The 21,230-nt window shown below is 44.2% G+C and overlaps 2 protein-coding genes across 2 annotated transcripts in view; one reads left to right on the top strand and one right to left on the bottom strand.

Annotated features, from left to right (window-relative positions):
- DNAH2 (dynein axonemal heavy chain 2) overlaps positions 1-21,230 on the top strand; it is a 3,498,763-nt gene that overhangs the window by 2,202,821 nt on the left and 1,274,712 nt on the right. The gene's annotated exons all lie outside the window — the stretch shown is intronic.
- Positions 14,342-21,230, bottom strand: part of LOC138567785 (uncharacterized) — an 82,564-nt gene continuing 75,675 nt past the window's right edge. Inside the window, exon 2 of the mRNA XM_069646277.1 lies at positions 14,342-19,947. Within this exon, the coding sequence (XP_069502378.1) occupies positions 16,158-18,332 (2,175 nt within the window). The 5' untranslated portion in view covers positions 18,333-19,947 and the 3' untranslated portion in view covers positions 14,342-16,157. The remainder of the gene's footprint in view (positions 19,948-21,230) is intronic.

Raw genomic sequence — 21,230 nt, 5'->3', positions numbered from 1 at the left:
CCACTCACTGTCACTAAGTTGTTCCTCCATGTCTGTTTCCCGTTTCGTTTGGAGCCCTGCTGTCGTGGTGTCACATTCCTCTCAATTAGCCGCATAAAGTTCCAGAACACTCTCCACCCCCTCTATCAGTTGTATAAGAGTCACGTCATCGCGTGAGTATGGGGCTTTCTCAGAAACCTCTCCCTGGCCTCCCTCACCCCTGCCATCAGTGTGGCGAATTCCAGAAAATACTGATGGGTCCGATTGCCCTGTCCTCCACATATAAAGCATCTAGTGTTCCTCCCCCCCACCAGCCGTCCCAGATCTCTGCCAGCCGCCACACGCCACAGCCTACTACAGTCCAGGGGAAGAAGCGTCAGGAAGGGAAAATGTTGTTCCTTGTGCGCGGTCGCCCTCTACCATACCCTAATGAACGTGCGCACAGGGGAGAGAACACTCCGTAGCTCCCGGTCCCATCCCCCAAGCGTTCCCAACAGACTGTGGTATGCCATCTCCCTCTCTATCCTGCCCATATCAATATTCGACTGTTAAAATTGATTTTTTTTTAAATATGGTTCCCAGGAACCATTTACAAAACCAAGAAAAACAATAAAATCTATTTCAATTCAAATAATATAATTCTACTTCAATGTACACGTTTAAACAACTGTAACTTAGTATAAAAATGTACAAAGGAGAATAAACAAATAAAATATTACGTAATTATCAACTGGAAAGTAAAATTACAAGAATAAAACATATTGTTCAGCCCAACCTAAGTCCAGGAGGACAAGACAGAAAAGGAAAAAAGTGCAAACAACGAGGGAGAAAAGGTCTAGTTTTAAGTGATAATTTTGATGTTTTCAAGAACTTGTATAACTTTTATTGTCAAGCCTGTCTCATGACCAGATACCATCCTCTCTTAAAACATTTCTGTTAAAAAGCCATCGGATCTATCCACAAATTTTTGGAGGAGAACTACTCTTGTGGACCAAGTACCCTCACACTCCATTAGGAGATGCTTTAACGTCTGCTTCTCAGGATTTTCACAAAATACACACAGTTTTTTAGCAACTTCCCCCTGGACCCATTTCGAGAGAACCTCTCCAGTGTGTGCCAGGTTCAAGTGAATTCTAAGAAAATGATGTCTAGCTCTCCACTCAGAGAATTTTTCGAGATATCTTGGCAAACTTCCCAGTTTCTTATCTAACACTGAGAGCGAGTTTGCTAGGGCAGCTCCATGCATGGCATCAATTGTGGTAATCCAGTCCATCCGTTATATTGAGAGCATTATATTAGCCCTCCTATCCATAGCAGATAATATAGAGGATTTGGAGTGATCAAGGTGCTCTTTGATGTCTGCATATAGTGTATGTGGTCAAGAAGTTGTAATTGACCGAAAGAGAGAAACCAGTTTCCAATCCACTAAGGAACCCAAAGACTTATTTGCATTTGTAAAGCGCACAACTGCCCTCTGGCATCGTGGCACTGTTAAAAGGCTTACTTGGTTACATAAGAGCGTGTGAAAAAACAGACTTAGTGACAATAAGTGCTGGCATAGTTATACAGTTTGCCGGATCCAGTTAGGGGGGCAGCAGTAGCACATAATGCCTAAGGACAATGTAGGTGGCACAGACAAGATGCAGAGCCCCATCTTGAAGGGCAGCATCATAATACAGTACAGAGTCATGTAAGGTTTTGTGGTACATACATGACGCACAACCCCCAGCTTGGGAGAGTGGCAACATTATACAATGCAAGGTCATTATAGGTTTGGCGGCACAAGCATGATACACAACCCCCATCTTAAAAGGGTGGCAACATAATACAATGCAAAGTCATAAAAGGTTAGGTGGCACAGATATGATACACAACTCCAATCTTAAACGGGAGGCAACATAATACAATGCAAAGTCATGATAGGCTAGTTGGCACAGACATGATACACAACCCTATCATATCGGGTGGCAACATTGTGTAGTGCGTAAGGTCAATATAGGGTGTGTGGTGGCATCGAGCTGAAGAAAACCCTGTCTTGAAGGGCGGCAGAAGTTTTTGATGCATAGGTCACAAACAGTAGGTGACGAAATGGAGTGTTCAAAGGCTCGAAAAATAACCCAATGTCAAATGAGGAAGATCATCAAGTCCATTTTAACAATGATCTACCTAGGTTTCATTTTTCTGCACACAAAGTGCGCCGCTCGCTAAGTCCCAGGGGGGCATGCCAGTGGAATGGAAGTGCACCCAGTGCACTGCGATGGCGTCAAGTGGAAGGAGGGAGAAAGGAGCAACATCCCCTCCGGCGGCCGTGGCATGTGAAAGGGAGCAGAGATGGGAGAACGCATTGTATGAGGCCAGGATCGGGCCTTTGGAGGAGGGCCGGCTAAGCCTGACGGCCTCCTCATTGGTCAAGAAGTAGAGGGCCAAGGCCATTCCTGGGCCCCATGCACCCACCAGCCCTAGCACTCCGGTGCATAGCAGGCAAGCACAGCCATCTTGGTACGGCTAGTAGGCAAAACAACGACATGGCGCACCCACAATGGGTGACTAAATGGAGCATTCACAGGCTCGAAAAATAACACAATGTCAAATGAGGACGATCAGTTCATATCTTAAGCACGAGGTAGAAAGGCCTTGCGGCAAGTCAAGGACCCGCTTCCATATTAGTCCCTCCCATTTTTGCCAGTTTGTCCTCCAGAGTAAGGGTTTAGCCTCTAACCCAAATAAAAACCACTCGGACTACCTTGGCCACATAATATTCAATTAGGGTGACCAGTGAGAATTAACAATATTTACTGGAGATTTTCTTCATTTGGGATACCAACTGCATGATTTTTCCATCAACTTCCGATTCGACCTTCTCAATCGATGAGGATGCATAAGTCACATAACCCAGATAGATCACTTCTTCCACTCTCAATATTATTTGGCTATCCAGTGCCCATTGTAGATGGTGTACCTTCTTTCCTGTTTCTCTGAATACCACCATTTTTTATTTCTCTGGTTCGATTACGAGACCATTAAGTTTGGCATAGCCACCCAGCTTATCCAGGAGGCGTTGTAACCCCATTGCTAGTTTGTCAAGTAAGACAATGTCATCAGCATAAGCAAGCCAACAGATTTTACTATCATAGATTTTTGGGCTGGCCAGTGCTGATGACTCTAATGGGGCTGGGCAGCGCTGATGACTCCAGTGATGTTCCCATGTCTGCCAGATAGAGGTTAAAAAAAGGGGGGCCCCCATGCACCCCTGTCTAACTCCTCTTTCCACCTTGATAAACTTGGACAAGTGACCCTGCTCATCTAATCTCAATCTCAATGTAGTGTCTCTATGTAACTCTACAAGCATTGCCAGGATACGTTCTGGGATTCCCCAGCTCGATAGCTTATTCCACAGACGAGATCTATTTACCTTTAGAAATCTACCCAGGGCCCATACATTGGTGTTTCTCCCTTTCCTCTAGCTTTCTCACTCATGATGTTCAGAGCTAACCCATTGAGCGCGGTCGAAAGACCCCTCTGAAATCCTGCCTGAAGTTTAGATAAAAAACCTGCTTCTTCAACGCATCTTTCCAGATATTTTAACAGCAATTTCATAAATAGTTTACTCTTAATATCAAGGAGGGGAATTGGGCGATAATTTGCCTGGTTCACTAGATCGCCGCCCTTAAAAAATGGGATAACTACAGCTGTTTTCCAGGGGTCTGCAAACACTTTCCTCTTCAGGATGTCCATAAAGGGCAAATTCAACAGTTTGGACCAAAGTTCCATATTATTTTCTAGGACTTGATAGGTCAGCCCATTTGGGCCAGCTGCTTTGGACGTAGATGATTTGATTACGAGCGCTGCTATTTCTTGTTCATCGAAGTTCAAGAACCATGATTCCTCTACTCCTTTACTCAGGATGTTAGCATTGGGATTCTCAAAATGATATGAAAGATATTCTATCCACTTAGATTCAGCTACACGGTTGCATTGAGCATTATGATAGTGTACTTCAAGTCGATTAATGATTGACCGGACGTTTCCCAAATTATTTTTACAAACTGCACTTAGCATCAGCTCTCCATCTTTTTGGAGGCGCAGCATCTTTTGTCGTTTAGACCAGTGTTTGAACTCATTTGTTTATTTCTTAGCTTCCGTTCTATAATGTTCAGTGTTCAGAGATATTTTCTTCAAATTTCTGAGCCTTTGTCTAAGGGACCTTTTTCTCTCCCAAGTTTATTCATCAAATACATGACGATGGGAGACTTGCTACCCTGATGTCACTGGGCAAGGTGAATTAACAGACCATATAAACTCTATGAATTTTAAGGGCTGACAATTTTCTTCTAGGGCTAAATCATCAATACTTAATAGTTTCTCATTTAGCCAATTACCTTCATTTTTATGTTTGGATAGCCTGATTTTCCCTTTTTTCAATGTTATTGCTTGTTTAAGTCTTTCCATATGTGTAATGGTCAAATCAGAAAGCACCAGTTCCAACTGCGCATGATCGCTTGCACCCTCTTGCTTAATACTTAGCAAGGAGCAGCACTGAAATAAGACTGATGACAGATAATTATAGTCAGCTGTGGAGGATGAATCACGCCGCTGCCAAGTTGTCGCTGGCAGAACATCCCCCTCACTTGAACCGTTTGTCATTTTAAGATCCCAATCATGCGATCATTAGGCCCCCTGACGGGCTGCCTTTTGCTTTTTGTTGTGCTGATTGATGGTAAATTGTAAACCCCTCAATCTGCAAAGAATTGACAAGCCAGGTTTCCTGAAAAATTACGATGTCACTGTTACCAAATGTTTGTTCCTTCATTCCTTTAGTTTTTATGGAGCCGGAACCCTGTGTGATCCAACTGACTAGCCGAAGTTCATTTTTGCCTAAAGAGGTGAGTTCCTACTGCCAATTTCTGAAGAACTTGTTCAGAAACTCAGGTAGGAAGGAAGGAACATTTTGTTGATGTTCACCTCGGTTAAAATGGATTTATAGAAACTGGCCTGTTTAGAAGGCCACCCTAGTTCTACTGAAACAGGGGAACTCTGAGAATTTAGTGTGGTGAATAAAAAGGACTCTAAACTACCCCTATCGCTATGAGGGTGTTCTCTGACTAACAAAACAAAAGCTAAGGGTGTGCTTTGAAGTCCAAAATAAAGTTCTTCAGTCCGAATCCTATCCAACTAACAAGAAAAATGTCTAACTAAAAGGAAATGGTAGGTTTTGTGCATTAGCCTCAATGGGGGTCTGCCTGACCCAATTTGTATTTGGTTCGTTCTTGGGTTAACCCAAAGTTCCTTTTTTTGCCACAGGATATTCTTCCCAGTCTTTGTATCAGGTTAGGGTGTCACTTGGTCCTGTTAACAAAGAAAACGGTCTCTTGTTGTGAACATTTCCATTCCTTCCAGATTCCTTATGTAGGTTATTTTCTTTTACCCAAGTTGTTTCATATAAAGCGGCTGTTCCCTCTGTCCTATCAGAGTTCTGTACCTTATGTTGCTTTCTCAGCCTTAATTCACCTTGATAGCTTTCCCAGTTGTTGTTCTCAATATTCGTGCTTTGTACAATCCCCTTTTCATAGGGTATTTGCAAACTCCAGTTTCTGAGGCTCCCGTAACCTTGATGGCTTTCACAACCGTTAATCACAATATTTGTGTCTTTATCGCATTACTCAGGCTCCCATAACCCTATAGGATTTCCACATTTCCACTTGTCTCTGTAGCTACAGTCTGACGTGTGCAGAGCTCATGGACTCAGGCTCCCCATTTCATCTGGTCTTGGTGCCGTTACCAGACTATCAGCCCACCACAGCTCGTTCGTGGTTGTGCCACCAGATGAGATGCAGGTCTTCCTGTCTGTACTCCCTCTCTGACCTCGGTTCCTTGGTCGGGTAGAATGCCAACTCTCAGGCATTTGGCTCGAAGCTTGCTTGCCCTCCTTGCTGCCACTGACTCCGCGGTCTAGTGTGGCTCCACCCTTCCAGGACGTCAACTAGCCCCATTTCCCCTGTAAGTGTTTCCTCTCTTATACACGTCACCACAATAAGCAGAATGCTGTCCTCCTTCGCTGACTATGGCGTTCAGGCTGTGTTCCACATTACCTGTAGCCAATACATGAAAAGAAGGATCTTTGTTGAATATAGTTGTTGCAGGGGATATTAGTCTTTTCCACATCCTTATATGCAGACAAAGTGGTTTGAACTGGGAGGTTTGTTCTGGAATGGGAATCCTTGTCTCCAAGGGGGGAGTCACTCCCAGTGAGGTTCCACTTGCCCAGACTCCTATAGAGGATCTTGTGTATCAGGCTCACCTGCTTAGCCTCAAAGAGAGTGGCTCCACTCTGGGGTGGGAAGGGACGAATTGTCCAGATTCATCACATTAACCAAAACGCAATCAAGGAAACAATGAAGAGCAGTTAAGGCTATTCTCAGGAGAGTGTGAGTGGGTTCAGGGTTCCACAATAGACAGTGAAGCACACAATAATTCAATTTAGACAAGAGTCTACAAAAAAACAATATTTATTTTAGGCCCAAACCACTCTCATGCATACAGGGCAAGAGCGGACATACAAGTCCACCTCTTTCGACATATCTGGCCACCAAAAACTCCGCCGAAGAAGTTCCAGAGTGTTCTTCGCCCCTCGGTGACCAGCCACAAGATCGTCATGACACCATCCTAGTGCGGTGCGTCGAGTCTGGGAATCAGGTAGGTAGAGACGATGTTGCTTGAATCCCAGGCCATCCTGTATGGAGATGTCATCTGAGTGAGGAATGGTATGAGAAATTCCCTCAGATGGTGTGCCTTTACGTACCTTCTCCAAAAAGGCATCTACGGTATATATGAATCTTACGTCAGTTAGCAGTAAACTGGGAAGTTCCCTGTTCGTTACACCGGAACATGGCCTCCGAGAGAGTGCATCTGCTAGAATATTCTTAGATCCCGGGAGATAGGTCAATAGAAAGTCGTACTGGGAGAAGAAATGGGCCCAACGGGCCTGACGTGAATTGACGCACTCCATATTTTGTAGGACTTTGAGGTTCTTGTGATCCGTCCTTATTTCAAAAGGGTGTGTTCCTCCCTGTAGCAGATGACGCCATTCTTCGCAAGCCGTCTTCATGGCCAGAAGTTCCTTCTCAATAACAGAGTAATGTGATTGACTTTCGTTCAAAGTTTTGGAAAGATAGGCTATTGGGTATTCAAGACCAGCATGTTCCTGTAAGAGGACTGCACCCAAGGCAGCTGACGAGGCATCGGTCTCAACAATGAATCTTAATCCTTGGTCGGGTTGCCGAAGGATGGGTGCAGAACAAAACTTCTCCTTTAACAATAAGAAGGCTTGATCAGCGTCTTGAGTCCAGGAAAAAGGTTTGGACGTCTTCTTGAGTAGACTAGTAATAGGGAGAACCGTCTCCGAGAATCCCTGAATGAATTTGCGATAGAAATTCGCAAGCCCAAGGAACCTTTGGATGTCCTTAACAGATTCCGGAGTAGGCCAATGCAAAATAGCTTCGGTCTTAGTTGGATCCATGCGGATGCCTTCCGCAGAAAGAATAAACCCAAGGTAGATCACCTGAGAAACGCCAAAGACACACTTCTCTACATTGACCTTGAGATGGTGGTCCTGTAGCCTTTTAAGAACTTGAATGAGATGAGTGCTATGGATCTGTGCGGTTTTTGAGAATATCAAGATATCATCCAGGTAGATTATGACACTATGAAAAAGAAGATCAGAGAATGTTCTGTCCATAAAACGCTGAAAGATAGATGGAGCATTAACCAAACCGAACGGCATTACTCGATACTCGTAATGACCGAACGGAGTCCGGACCGCAGTCTTCCATTCGTCCCCAGGATGGATGCGTAAAAGATGGTAGGCTCTTCGAAAGTCGATCTTAGTGAAGATCCATGCTCCCTGCACCGCCTCTAGGATATCCTTCATGAGAGGCATGGGATAACGGTCTCTTACTGTAACTTGATTTAGGCCCCGGTAATCAATACACGGTCTTAATTCATCTGTACCTTTTTTCGGAACAAAAAACAAAGATGCCCCCGCAGGCGAATGGGAATGTTGAATGAGACCGTGTTGTAAATTTGAGTCCAGGTAGTCCTTGAGAACTCTCTTCTCCTTGAGTGAAAGAGAAAACATGCGGCCAAACGGAACCACTGCATTGCGAACCAAGGTGATATGGCAATCTTCGGGTCGATGTGGGGGTAGTTCTTGAGGTCCTTCTCCCTCAAAGACCTCCGGATAATGAAGACACTCCTTAGGAATATTGTTCACGGATCGAACATCAGTCAGAGTAAGAGGGTCCGGAAGAGTATGGATAGTTGCAGCCACGGATTGTATTGAGCAAGACTTCTTGCAAAAGCTAGAAGAAAAAGACAGTTGGTTCTTGGTCCAATCAATCTTAGGGTTATGTTTCCGGAGCCAGGAAACCCCCAGGATGACAGGGAAGTGAGCAGCTCGAATCAAGTCGAATTGGATGGTCTCAGTATGATGGAGAACCTTCATGATCATGGGTGCGGTGGCATGAGTGATAAGACCGGAGCTTAGCGGTGTACCATCAACGCCCTCAACCTTTTGATCTTCCTCCTTCTCCAGACGACTGATACCAGTCTTGTCAGCCCAGACGACGTCCATAAAACATCCAGCTGCTCCACAGTCTAATAGAGCTAGGACCTCGAATGTCTGATGTAGGTGGTTCAACTGGACTGCAATGACCATGAGCCGATTGTCTTCGGAGGAGTTGATGGTAGGAGTTATGGACAAAGAGACATAGGGACCAGGATAGCCCCCTCGGTAACTGGTCCCTACTAGTTCCGAGGTATGGCGTTTCCTGACCTGCGGGGAGGTACGTCCGAACAGTCCCTCAGAACATGGGTGTTGCAACCGCAGTACATGCACAGATTGAGGTCTCTGCGCCGCTTCCGTTCTTCGGGGGCAAGCGGTCCCCTGGTAGTTCCGATCTGCATGGGCTCGTCTCTTACCGAACCCGAGGGAACGGAACAGGACGTAGCCGGGTTAGAGGTAACGGGAAAACCACGTTGTCTCCGCCGCTCAGACCGTCTTTCCGATAACCGAAAGTCGAGCTGGTGTACCGTGGCCCAAAGCTCCGTGAGTGTAGAAGGGCGGCTAACCCTAGCAAGTTCATCCTTAAGGTCTTCTCTGAGGCCTCGACGAAAGATTGTGTATTGGGCATTCTCTTGCCAACCCGCATCAGCCGCCACCCTTTTAAATCGGGAAATATAAGACAAAAGGTCCATGCTTCCCTGACGGATATCCAGTAGCTGTTCACTGGCTATTAAGGTAGTCTCTTGTTGTTCAAACGCAAGTTTGAACTGGGCGGTAAATCCAGCATAATCCTGAAGAAGAGGACTGGCACTGGTTACCAAAGGGGCTGCCCAAGCCAGGGCATTCCCGGTCAAATTGGAAATGAGGAACCCTATGCGGGCTTGGTCTGAGGCGTAAGACTGAGGTCTAAATGTGAAATAGATCACGCAAGCCTCCATGAATTCCTTAAATTTGTTAGGTGTTCCGTCGTATTTGCCACAGGATAATGGCATAGGGGGGAGATCACTGCGTGACTGCTCAAAGCGGTCCAACCTCTGTCTAAGGGTAGTGTTCTCCGTCTTTACTGCCTGTAACTCTTGAGTGAGGTTATGTACAGCAGTTAGCAGTTCTTGCACCTGCTCAGGTGAGGCCATGGTTCTTAACTGTTGGCGTTGCAAACTGTCAACCTCCGGAACCTCGGTAGGTTTATCTATGATGTTAACTACCTCCTTGGCTTCCTCCTCACCTGAGTCTTCTGGCGAAGTGTCGTGGCGGAATACCTATTTTCCAGTCTTCTTCTTTTTTGAGAAGAGGTATGGTCGTCCGCGGTGGGAAGCCACCCTGATTCCCTGCCAAGCAGGGAAGCAAGAGGCTTCCTTCCCGCAGGTACCGGGTAAAGAGGGAAAAAGGCGGATGCCTAAAAAAACCCTTGGAGAACAAAGTCACGATCCTGGAGCTTTTAGAGAGCGAAGTGCAGCAATTCAGTAGACCCGATGTAAGAAGCAGAATGGCTGGATCGAGGGTCTTGAGCAGGCGATGGAAAGCGAAGCAGGTCCTTGGAAGAATCCAGTAGTGAAAAATGAAGGAGTAGGGGAGGACAAGGGGCACAGAGAAAACCAGAAAGTGGCGGAGCGCCACGGAAGGGAAAGAAACAAAGAAGGCGAACGGCGAAGTGACGCCGACTGGAGATCAAAGGGTAGCAAATATGGAACGAGGAAAAACACAACGGAGCAAGCAACTCGGAAAGAAACAAAGTTGCAACGCACCGAACTCGGAAGTGGGCAGTGCTTAAATAGTGAAGCCGGGAAAATGAAAAGGAAAGACTAGAGCGGCAACCTGGGAAAGGAACAGGGAAAAGCAATGGATGACCTAATGGCGCCGCCAACGCCAGGCGTTCCATAGCCTTCTACCCAAGCATTCTACCCAGTGACCCATTGGTTACCTACAGCAGAGCGAGATACCGAAGAGACCCTGGAGTATTATCTCCACAGATTTCATCGTAGAACTGCCCGCTTCAGAGGGATGTTCCTGTATCATGGTCACGGTCGATTGTTTCTCTAAAATGGCCCACTTTACACCCTTGGCTGGGTTACCCACAGCAGCAGAGATGGCAACCGTGTTTGCAAGAGAGATCTTCCGTTTACATGGAATCCCCAGTAAGATAATCTCAGACAGAGGATCCCAATATACGTCACACTTCTGGAGAGAACTTTGTAAGAGACTGGGGATTGAGCGTTCACTATCGTCTGGTTTCCATCCCCAGACCAATGGTCAAACAGAAAGGACAAACGCTACTCTTGAGCAATATCTACGTTGCTTCACCAACAACCAGCAGGACAATTGGGTTAGTTTACTCTCGACTGCAGAGTTTGCCTACAATAACGCTGTTCACAGTGCCACTGGTCTTAGCCCTTTCTACTGTTCTTATGGGTATCATCCCAGTTTCACTCCTTTCTTTTCTCTTGTCCCTTCTACGGTCCCTTCTGTAGACTCCCTTCTCCTCTCTTTGCAAGAAGCCCATATGTCTGCCATCAATAGTCTTCGGGCAAGTAGTCAGCGCTATTGTAACCAGACTAACCCCAAGCGCTTGCCTTCCCCCACTTGGCAGAAGGGAACCAAAGTGTGGTTATCCACTAAATACCTCCCACTTTGGCTTCACCCCTCTAAGTTGTCTCCCAGATTCCTGGGCCCGTTTCCCATCCTGCGTAGGATCAACCCAGTTGCCTATCGGCTTTCTTTGCCCAAACACATGAACCGCTTACACCCTGTTTTTCATTCCTCTCTCTTGAGGGAGTTTAGGCCAGATCCCTATCACCGCTCCATTCCGGCGGTTCCGTCTCCGGTTACCCTACCCCCGGAAGAGTACGAGGTGGCCTCCATATTAGACTCCCGCTTTCGGGGTGGGCGCCTGGAATACCTTATCCATTGGAAAGGTTACCCCCATTCTGAGGATTCCTGGGAACCTGTCTCCCATGTCCATGCCCCGTCTTTAGTTCAGAGGTTTCACCGTCTCTTCCCAGGCAAGCCGGGGAGGTATCCCATTGGAAGGGGGCATACTGTCATGCCGCCGGCGTCTAGTCGCCGGTGGAGGCTATGGAACGCCTGGCGTTGGCGGCGCCATTAGGTCATCCATTGCTTTTCCCTGTTCCTTTCCCAGGTTGCCGCTCTAGTCTTTCCTTTTCATTTTCCCGGCTTCACTATTTAAGCACCGCCCACTTCCGGGTTCGGTGCGTTGCAACTTTGTTTCTTTCCGAGTTGCTTGCTCCGTTGTGTTTTTCCTCGTTCCATATTTGCTACCCTTTGATCTCCAGTCGGCGTCACTTCGCCGTTCGCCTTCTTTGTTTCTTTCCCTTCCGTGGCGCTCCGCCACTTTCTGGTTTTCTCTGTGCCCCTTGTCCTCCCCTACTCCTTCATTTTTCACTACTGGATTCTTCCAAGGACCTGCTTCGCTTTCCATCGCCTGCTCAAGACCCTCGATCCAGCCATTCTGCTTCTTACATCGGGTCTACTGAATTGCTGCACTTCGCTCTCTAAAAGCTACAGGATCGTGACTTTGTTCTCTGAGGGTTTTTTTAGGCATCCGCCTTTTTCCCTCTTTACCCGGTCCCTGCGGGAAGGAAGCCTCTTGCTTCCCTGCTTGGCAGGGAATCAGGGTGGCTTCCCACCGCGGACGACCATACCTCTTCTCAAAAAAGAAGAAGACTGGAAAAAAGGTATTCCGCCACGACACTTCGCCAGAAGACTCAGGTGAGGAGGAAGCCAAGGAGGTAGTTAACATCATAGATAAACCTACCGAGATTCCGGAGGTTGACAACCACACACTAAAAATTGAATAAGCAGGTGATAATTTTACATAACACTCAATGATAAGCATATATACAGTCACCATAGATTCTTAAAATGGATTCAATGATTTAAATCAATAAATGAAAATAAGTAATGCAGTAAATTGAAACCAAGTGTGAGAAACCAGAAGGTGTCTCACCCGCTAGTCCCCGGGGATCTGTCCTCCAAGTGGCCAGGATATGGCCATCGCTTTTGGATCCAGTTCCTGTGGGTGGACCAGTGTGGGAGGATTACCTGGGTGAGGGGTCTTTGAGGAGTGGGAGTGGGACACTGGATGGTGAGACGTGGTATCCCCTTCCCTGTAACACCTTTACTCCATCCTACCAGTTAGGATACTTAGGAACTCAACCCCCCCTTTCACAACACAAACACTTTCTCACGGAGAGCCCACTAGGAGACAAAACAGACTTAACACCTGAGCCATATACCCGACTTGTCGCAATGCAGTGGTCCGGAAATTACTGACCATCATGCACACCTGACTTCCATTACACTTCCCCACACGGATAAAAGGCGGAGCAAACTCTTAGCGAGGCATAGCCACACAAGGAAACAACAGTTGCTAGATGGCAGTTTAAAACACGTAGGAAGATGGCGAAACCGAAGGGGATCACAAGGAGGGAAGTTTCCTTGACCTTTTCGACAAGGACCCATTACTTTCCCGAAACCTTGAGAATAGGAAGCGTAAGACCAGGAATCCAGGCTGAGTAGTCATGCATTGAGTGTCGGAGGTACCCGGGGCCCTCCCACTTTGATAATCAAGGCAGCGAGAATCGCCAGCTGCTGTGGTACTGTCCTTGGCTCCAACAAGAAAGCAGCGTCAGTGAAATCAACACAGCTGGTGAGTTGGGGAGACTGATAAAAGACCGGTCTGTGTTGTAGCCAAGGTTGCAAGCAGCAACATTGTATGGCGAGCGCTGAAACAGACATTGTATGAAACCTGTGCGATAAGCAATGCGAGTAAAAATATAACGGCAGATGCATGACGAAACCAAGATATACCATACCTTTGACAGAGTGGTCCAGCACCGAGTGCATGCTCAGTCGAAGGTCTCTGTAAGATCTACAGCTGAGAGTTTATGAAAGTGAAAGTGTTGCAAAGGATTGTGAATCGAAGTGCTCCTGCAAGGGGTCAGTCAAAATCCTGTGCACAATCGAAAGTCTTCGATGTTGATACAATAAAAGAAGTTGATGGCAAAGAGAATAAATTGGTCCAAGCCCAGCAGAGGGATATCAATTGAAGATGTTGATGGCAAAGTGGATAAATTGGTCCGAGCCCAGTAGAGGGAGATCAATTGAAAGCTTTGTGGTAAAGAAAGTGTGTGGTACAATAGATAAATTGGTCTAAACCCGGCAGAGGGAGACTGATTGAAGATATTTTGTAAGAATGGATCTAATCCCGGCATAGGGGGATCCGGAAAGAACCGTGAGTCATTCGAGAAAATGGATACGAGAAAATCCTAAGAAAATTGTGTACATTTGAAATACAAAGTTTGTGTTAAAGTAGATCTGAGCCCGGCAAAGGGGGATCCGAGGTGAACAGTAAATCGCCTGAGAAAGGTGTGCGTTAGAGAATCCTGAAAGGAAAGGATCTTTATTATTTGTTTATTGCATCAGGCCCTCTGAAAGAAGAGACCTTGAATGGCAATGAGACTTTGGTACAGAAGTGTATTAGCAAAAAAGGCCAAAACCCAATATTTTTTGTTTTCGGGGGAGCAAACTCACAATCGGGTTAAATTAACATAAAGTGGAGAGAAAAAGTACCAGAGGCCTGGTGCTAAGGAGTTGCTTACCCCTCACTACCCTCATACAGAGCAAGGTTGGATACAATGTTAGTCACACATACATATGGTTATATAACAGCAAAAAGAATTTTTGTCAATAGCACAAAAAACCAAGGGTAGAAGGGAGAGAGGCATATAAGCGAAAAAAATTTAATTCACAATCTAAAACATTAAAAAACTACAAGTAAGCACATCAATCACATACAAGTCAAGTGAAAAGACACAAATAGAAGAAATGTAAAATTAGTGTCAAACAATTATATAAGGCAAGGCTCCAGGTGACAAAAAGCCTTAAGGAGAAACAAATACAGGCGAGATGAAATAATACACCTTCACTTCCTGGTACAAAAATGTTGCAAAATAGCGAGAAATTTAGCATTTGCTGAGATTTAAAGTGTCGACATGTTTTGGCCAGTGCTCATATGGGACAGTTTCTCAAGTGTCCATATAGAATACAGTTGTAGTGGCCATCATCAGGACAAGACATTTCTTCAAACACAGCCTTCTAAGTGATTCGATATTGGCATCACATAGATCTAGAAAAATGCACATATATATACAATTAATCACACAGCATAGACACGCTTACATATATATTGAAACTAAATGACAATGATAATGTGGCCTCTAGTATTTGGACATACCCTATGTCGGCTGATGGAATAGCCTGACAAAACTTTTAAATCCTTCAATTGTGCCACATAAACAAACCAAATTCGAATACATGCTGAGCATCATGCCCAGAACGTCTTACGATAAAAACATAACATTATATGACATAAAAAAGTATGTGGATCCAACCCTTACCAATAGCTACTGTATAGGGTGTGATAAAGAAAAGAGACAAACAATGACTCTTGCGCAAACAGAAATGTAGCACGGTATGGTTACTTCAATCATCGGTAGGAGGATTCATAGTGTGCTCTACATGAGTGAAAGATAACAGGACATTAATTCCATTTTGTGCCATTCTAAACCCAAGACTATTTATAATATAATTTCTACCAGTATCTAAAGTTGAACCAAGGTAACGGTAGAAACATCAAGCTAGAAAACATTGTCAGATGAACTTATTTTCTTTTTAGCCCAGCCCGAGAAAAACTAAATGAAGGCGGACTCTAGCATAATTGCTTAAGTATTTCTCATCTAAATGATGCAGAGCAATAAGAACAAGTGTGTCGCATGCGTAGACAAATCCTCTATAGTTAAAAAAGACAACAAAATTGTTTGTTACGGAGAGACACATAACCCTTCCAAAGGACATGTCAAAAAAGCGTACCTTTGTTTACACGGAACAAAGTCCCTGGTGATTTTTAGCGAGCGGCAGGCGCGATTGTATCAGCGTTGCATAATCACATACATCTATTGCCAAGTGAGTCCAAAGTGATTTGACAATAAGTCAGTCAAAATTCTGCACAATACAAGAAGGAAACCAGTTAGACTTGGCAGCTCGATGCGAGTCGAGCGAGTAACTCTGGGCGCGATGGGGAACCCACGCTTACCTTAACATACTGCAGAAAGCAGAAGGGAAAGCCTCTCGTCACCGCCGCTGTGTACCAGATGGTCGGAGCGGCAGTGCGGAAGGAGAATTTAAATACGTGTATAAATCACGTGACGACAGGTAAAGACTTTGTTCTTTAAAGGTGCAGTGCGTACACCCACCTCCTACACAAGGATGCATTGAAACGCTCTTGTCCAAATTTGCCAAAGTTCCAGGGAAATGCGTGCACAGCATGTCAAATATCCACTTCAAAGGAGTGGCAACGATGGAGGGGGTGTCATAGAGGGAAAATTTTATCTCAAAAACGTCCTATTCAAAAAGTATGTATGCGCATGTGAAGCAGACCTACTAATATGCGATCTAATGAAACGCGGCGCTCGAATTAAAATCACGGCGTATGGGCGTCAAAACCTCACCAGCCTATGGGGTGATGGATGACACAAAAATCCCAGAGCCCAGGGGGTCTAGCAGGTCAAGAAAGTGTGTTATCTGCGAGATTCTGACTACATCACGTGATCAGATTATTCCATTCCACCGAGGAATTGAGCCCCCGATTGACCGTGTTCAGAGTATATATTAGTCTTTGTTCAGCGCGGCTCAGAGACAGATCTCTATTTCCTCCTCTCGGTAAAGGGGATATTTTTTGAATCACAAACCATTTGAAATCCGTATAATGGTGCTTAGCTGTGATAAAATGAGAGACCAAAGGTTTGTTCTCAGTTTTATTCTTCAGGCATGACCTGTGTTCACAGATTCTGAGTCGAACTGTACGGCTAGTTTTTCCTATGTACAGTAGATTACACGGGCATTTTATTCCGTATATAAGCCACTCTGAAGCGCAGTTGGAGAATGATCTTAAATTCCAAACTTTGCCATTCAGGTCAATAGACTTATAATTGTCTGTTAAATCGCAAACTGAGCAGTGGCCACATTTAAAGTGGCCCACTACTGGGGGAAGATTCCACAAAGTGGATTGTGATGAAAAAGGACGTATGGCAGGGTAAGTGTGGACCAACCAATCTCTAACGTTTTTTTGGCGCTTAAAGGCAAACCTAGGTTGTTTGGGGCTGAAGTCTTCCGTAGTCAAGATATGCCATTGTTGTTTAATCACTTTACGCAAGGCATTGCTAATGGGGCTAAACGTGCTAACACATGTAATCCTGTCCTCTTTTATCGAGGGTTCGTGCTGGAGGCATCTAGCTCTGTTAGCATATTTAGCTCTTTTATATGCTCGATTGATGCATTTTTGAGGATACCCCCTAGCAGACAAGCGCTGTTTTAAAGCTCTACTTGCTCTAGTGAAATCTTCGAGATCAGTGCAGTTTCTTCTGAGTCTCAGGAATTGCCCAATAGGTAGATTCTCACGTAAACTCCGAGGGTGAAAGCTATTGTATATGAGAAGGGTGTTCTTGTCAGTGGGTTTACGGAACAGGGTCGTGCTGAGAGTACCCTCTTCAGTTTTTGAAATAAGAAGATCCAGAAAAGGAATGGTGGTAGAGTTGGACGTCATAGTGAATTTAATGTATGGGTTATGATTGTTGAGCCATTCTAGGAAAACGTGCAGGCGGGGGAGATCCCCTTGCCAGATCATGAACACGTCGTCTATGTAACGGCACCATTTTAGAATATCTTTATTGAAAGGATTGGATGGATGGTAGATGGATGTGTTTTCAAAATGATCCATGAATAAATTGGCCAAATCTGGCGCAAAAGTGGCCCCCATACTTGTACCATGGATTTGTTTATAGAAGGTACCTTCATATAAGAAGAAATTTTCTGTCAGGGCGATTCTAATACATTCCATAATGAATGGTGTGGGTACTTTTAACAATGTATCAGTCCGTCGATTCAAGAACATCTCCATAATTTTCAAGCATTCTCCTTGTGGGATGCTTGTATAAAGGGACGTCACGTCCAGGGTAACTAGAAGATCGGTGGTGTTGAGGTAGATCTCAGAGACAAGATTAATCATACTGGTGGTGTCCTTTACATAGGAGTTCATGTGTAGCACAAAGGGTCTGAGGAACCAGTCTGCATAAATGGAAAGTGGCTCTAGAATCGAGTTAATGGCTGATACAATGGGTCTTCCGGGTGGAACGCATTCATTTTTGTGAACCTTGGGAAGAAGATAAAATGCAGGAGTGACAGGTGATGTTTTTATGAGAAACTGATGTTCATCCTGATCAATCCATTCTTCATGTAGAGCATGGTCCATCAGGCTTTTGATTTCTTCACCGATGGAGGCTGTAGGATCATGATTGAGTCTACGATAGAAGACGGGGTTGTTCAATTGGAGCATCACTTCTGTGGAATACAGTGTAGTATCCCAAAGAACAATGCCTCCGCCTTTATCAGCGGGTTTTATTAGAAACATTGTGTTCTTTTGTAGAGCATCAAGGGCCAGCCGTTCACTATTGCTCAGATTGTCTCTATGATGGTTTTTATCTTTCAAAAGATGTTTTGTTTTTTCTAAGATCTTATTTTCAAATGCTAAAATAGCCGGCCTAACCATAGCATTAGAGGGAGTGAAGTGTGAAGGAGCTTTAAGGCCAGTAATACTAGGTGCTTTAGTAGAAGTCAGGCCATCTTTGAAGAAGTATTTTAAACGAATCAGGCGAAAGAATTTGTGTAATTCAACCTGAGTGTCAAAGTCTTGGGCTATGGTGGTAGGGACGAAACTCATTCCATTTTTCAGGACCGATATTTCTGCCTCAGTGAGACTATGGTTTGATAAATTAAAGATGGGAATCACCAATTCTGGGGAGGACCCCTCCAATTGCGGGTTTGCATCCGTGGAGGCCCCTGTTGCCACTGACGTGGTTTCCTCCCTCGCCCTCGAAAAAAAGGTTGATTATTAGGGTTAGGCTCATTCGAGGTTGCGGGGTTGTCTGAGTCGCTACTTGAAGTGGTATTGGAAGTGTTTGAGAAACTCACATATTTATTCCTCGGGCGACCTGTCGTTCTATTTCTGCTTTGTGCCTGTTTGTTTTGATCCTCATAAAAGGAGGCCACCAAATATGGGTACGTAATAGTTTCCTTATAGTTTCCGTATCTTTTTTATATTTCCAAATTTTTTTATCTAGAGTGAACTTTTTAAATTTCACTATTTCTTCTTCAATTTTAGTGAGTTTTTCTTTAATGTCTTTTATGAGGTTGTCACCTTTCATCTTATTTTCAAGAGTTTCAATTTCCAGTTTTTGTTTGGTGGACTCTTCTGCCGAGGTATCGATGATCAAAATCAAATAGTCACGTGAGCATTTATTGCCAACAGCGCTAAATTGTCCTTTAAATTTGGTGTTGTCTAAAAATACCCTTGGGATATTTTTAACTTGTAATCCTTCGGGTATTATGCCCGCTTTTAAATAGGCTAGCATCATCTGTCCGTGAGATTCCGTACGGATCAATTTTTTCTTTTTTTGTAACAATAGATCCAGATCGTCAGTATTGGCGACTGGAAAGGCATTGATTGTATCTGTGGCCACTACCGTGGGTAAAGTCATCAGTCTCTGGTAATGTTCTTCAGAGAATGTCAAAATATTGATGCTATCCATCTTGATCTTAGACACTGCGTACCATGTGTGTCTCTCTCAAGCATAGATAAATAGCCTATCAATGAGGCCTTCCAGCCAAGGGCTGTCCAAAAAGTGTATTAGCAAATAAGGCCAAAACCCAATATTTTTTGTTTTCGGGGGAGCAAACTCACAATCGGGTTAAATTAACATAAAGTGGAGAGAAAAAGTACCAGAGGCCTGGTGCTAAGGAGTTGCTTACCCCTCACTACCCTCATACAGAGCAAGGTTGGATACAATGTTAGTCACACATACATATGGTTATATAACAGCAAAAAGAATTTTTGTCAATAGCACAAAAAACCAAGGGTAGAAGGGAGAGAGGCATATAAGCGAAAACATTTTAATTCACAATCTAAAACATTAAAAAACTACAAGTAAGCGCATCAATCACATACAAGTCAAGTGAAAAGACACAAATAGAAGAAATGTAAAATTAGTGTCAAACAATTATATAAGGCAAGGCTCCAGGTGACAAAAAGCCTTAAGGAGAAACAAATACAGGCGAGATGAAATAATACACCTTCACTTCCTGGTACAAAAATGTTGCAAAATAGCGAGAAATTTAGCATTTGCTGAGATTTAAAGTGTCGACATGTTTCGGCCAATGCTCATATGGGACAGTTTCTCAAGTGTCCATATAGAATACAGTTGTAGTGGCCATCATCAGGACAAGACATTTCTTCAAACACAGCCTTCTAAGTGATTCGATATTGGCATCACATAGATCTAGAAAAATGCACATATATATACAATTAATCACACAGCATAGACACGCTTACATATATATTGAAACTAAATGACAATGATAATGTGGCCATGGTACAGAAGGCCATGATGTTGGGGTTTTGAACTGCATCCTCGTGCTAGAGAAGTCGGAGACTGTGCTAAGCTGGAGTGTGCCGCCTTATTCCGTGAAAACATGGGGAAGGGAAGCCAACGGCTCGAACATCCTGACATATCATTTCTTGAACACTTTTGTTTTGCATAACATTGTTTCCCCACACTATTTGTATTTAGAGGTAAGGATTGGCAATAGGTTTATTAGTATAGGCCCTTTTATTTTGACCAGACACCACTAGGACTGCGTTATCATTATTTGAACGTCGTAGCATGTATTCATCTTTAGATTTAGGATTAGATAGGTGTTTTTCAAACCTAATTGCAGTTCAATAAACACACTTGAACTGTGGTCACTTGTGTCTGTTTTACTGTTGATACCATGCCTTCCTTACTACACAAGTCACAAGAAATATACCCTATTTTATTCAAAACACATATTCTTCATAGTCTCACCATTTTGATGACTCATAACGCAGTGTTTTTTTATCTAATAGGAATCAAATTCCTTTCTCTTACAAATGAGTATCAGGACAGGAAATTCATAAACAACAATATATTTTAATTCATACATAATATATCCTGATTAATATCATACAAAAAAGTCAAATCGCATACATTATAGAGACATCCTATAAATATGACAACTAATATACATTAAAAAAAAGTGTCAGTGCTCTACAAAGCAATCTAAAAAGCATGTAACAACAGTGGTGTAGGTGCAATCGAGCAACATCATGCTCCCACCCTAAAGGCACATGCCGTCACCACAGGACAAGAAATATGCCCTAGCTTCAGAAGTCAAATCCCTATGAAGAGAGGGGCCTTGTGCCCAAAGGACGCAATGCTTCTCCCCAGAATATATCTGATGCTGGTAAAGTATTTGTGTTTGTGATTGTTGAAGAGAAGAGATGCAACAAAGTTACTGGTAAGTAAAAATGTGCTCTTATCTTTCAGGTTTCACTGCTCAGGTAAGACGAACGAAAACCAGTGGAATAGAAGGGCGCAAAGAGACTTTTCCTCAATATTATCCTATGGAGGACAGGGGGGAGACAAATGCTTTGCATTTACTTACCCTTCTGACTCCAGTTTTCCCAGAGAACTGAATGGGTTGACTGGGGGTTGCTTGCTGGAAGTTGGTTTTACCACCGTTTGTTCGAGTGAGAGGTGCC

The sequence above is a fragment of the Ambystoma mexicanum genome, chromosome 1p (assembly GCF_040938575.1).
Source record: "Ambystoma mexicanum isolate Mex_15411 chromosome 1p, UKY_AmexF1_1, whole genome shotgun sequence".
In the NCBI taxonomy this organism is placed as follows: Eukaryota; Metazoa; Chordata; class Amphibia; order Caudata; family Ambystomatidae; genus Ambystoma; species Ambystoma mexicanum.
The sequence above is the reverse complement of the archived record's forward strand: the minus strand, read 5'-3'. Positions and strand labels throughout refer to the sequence as shown.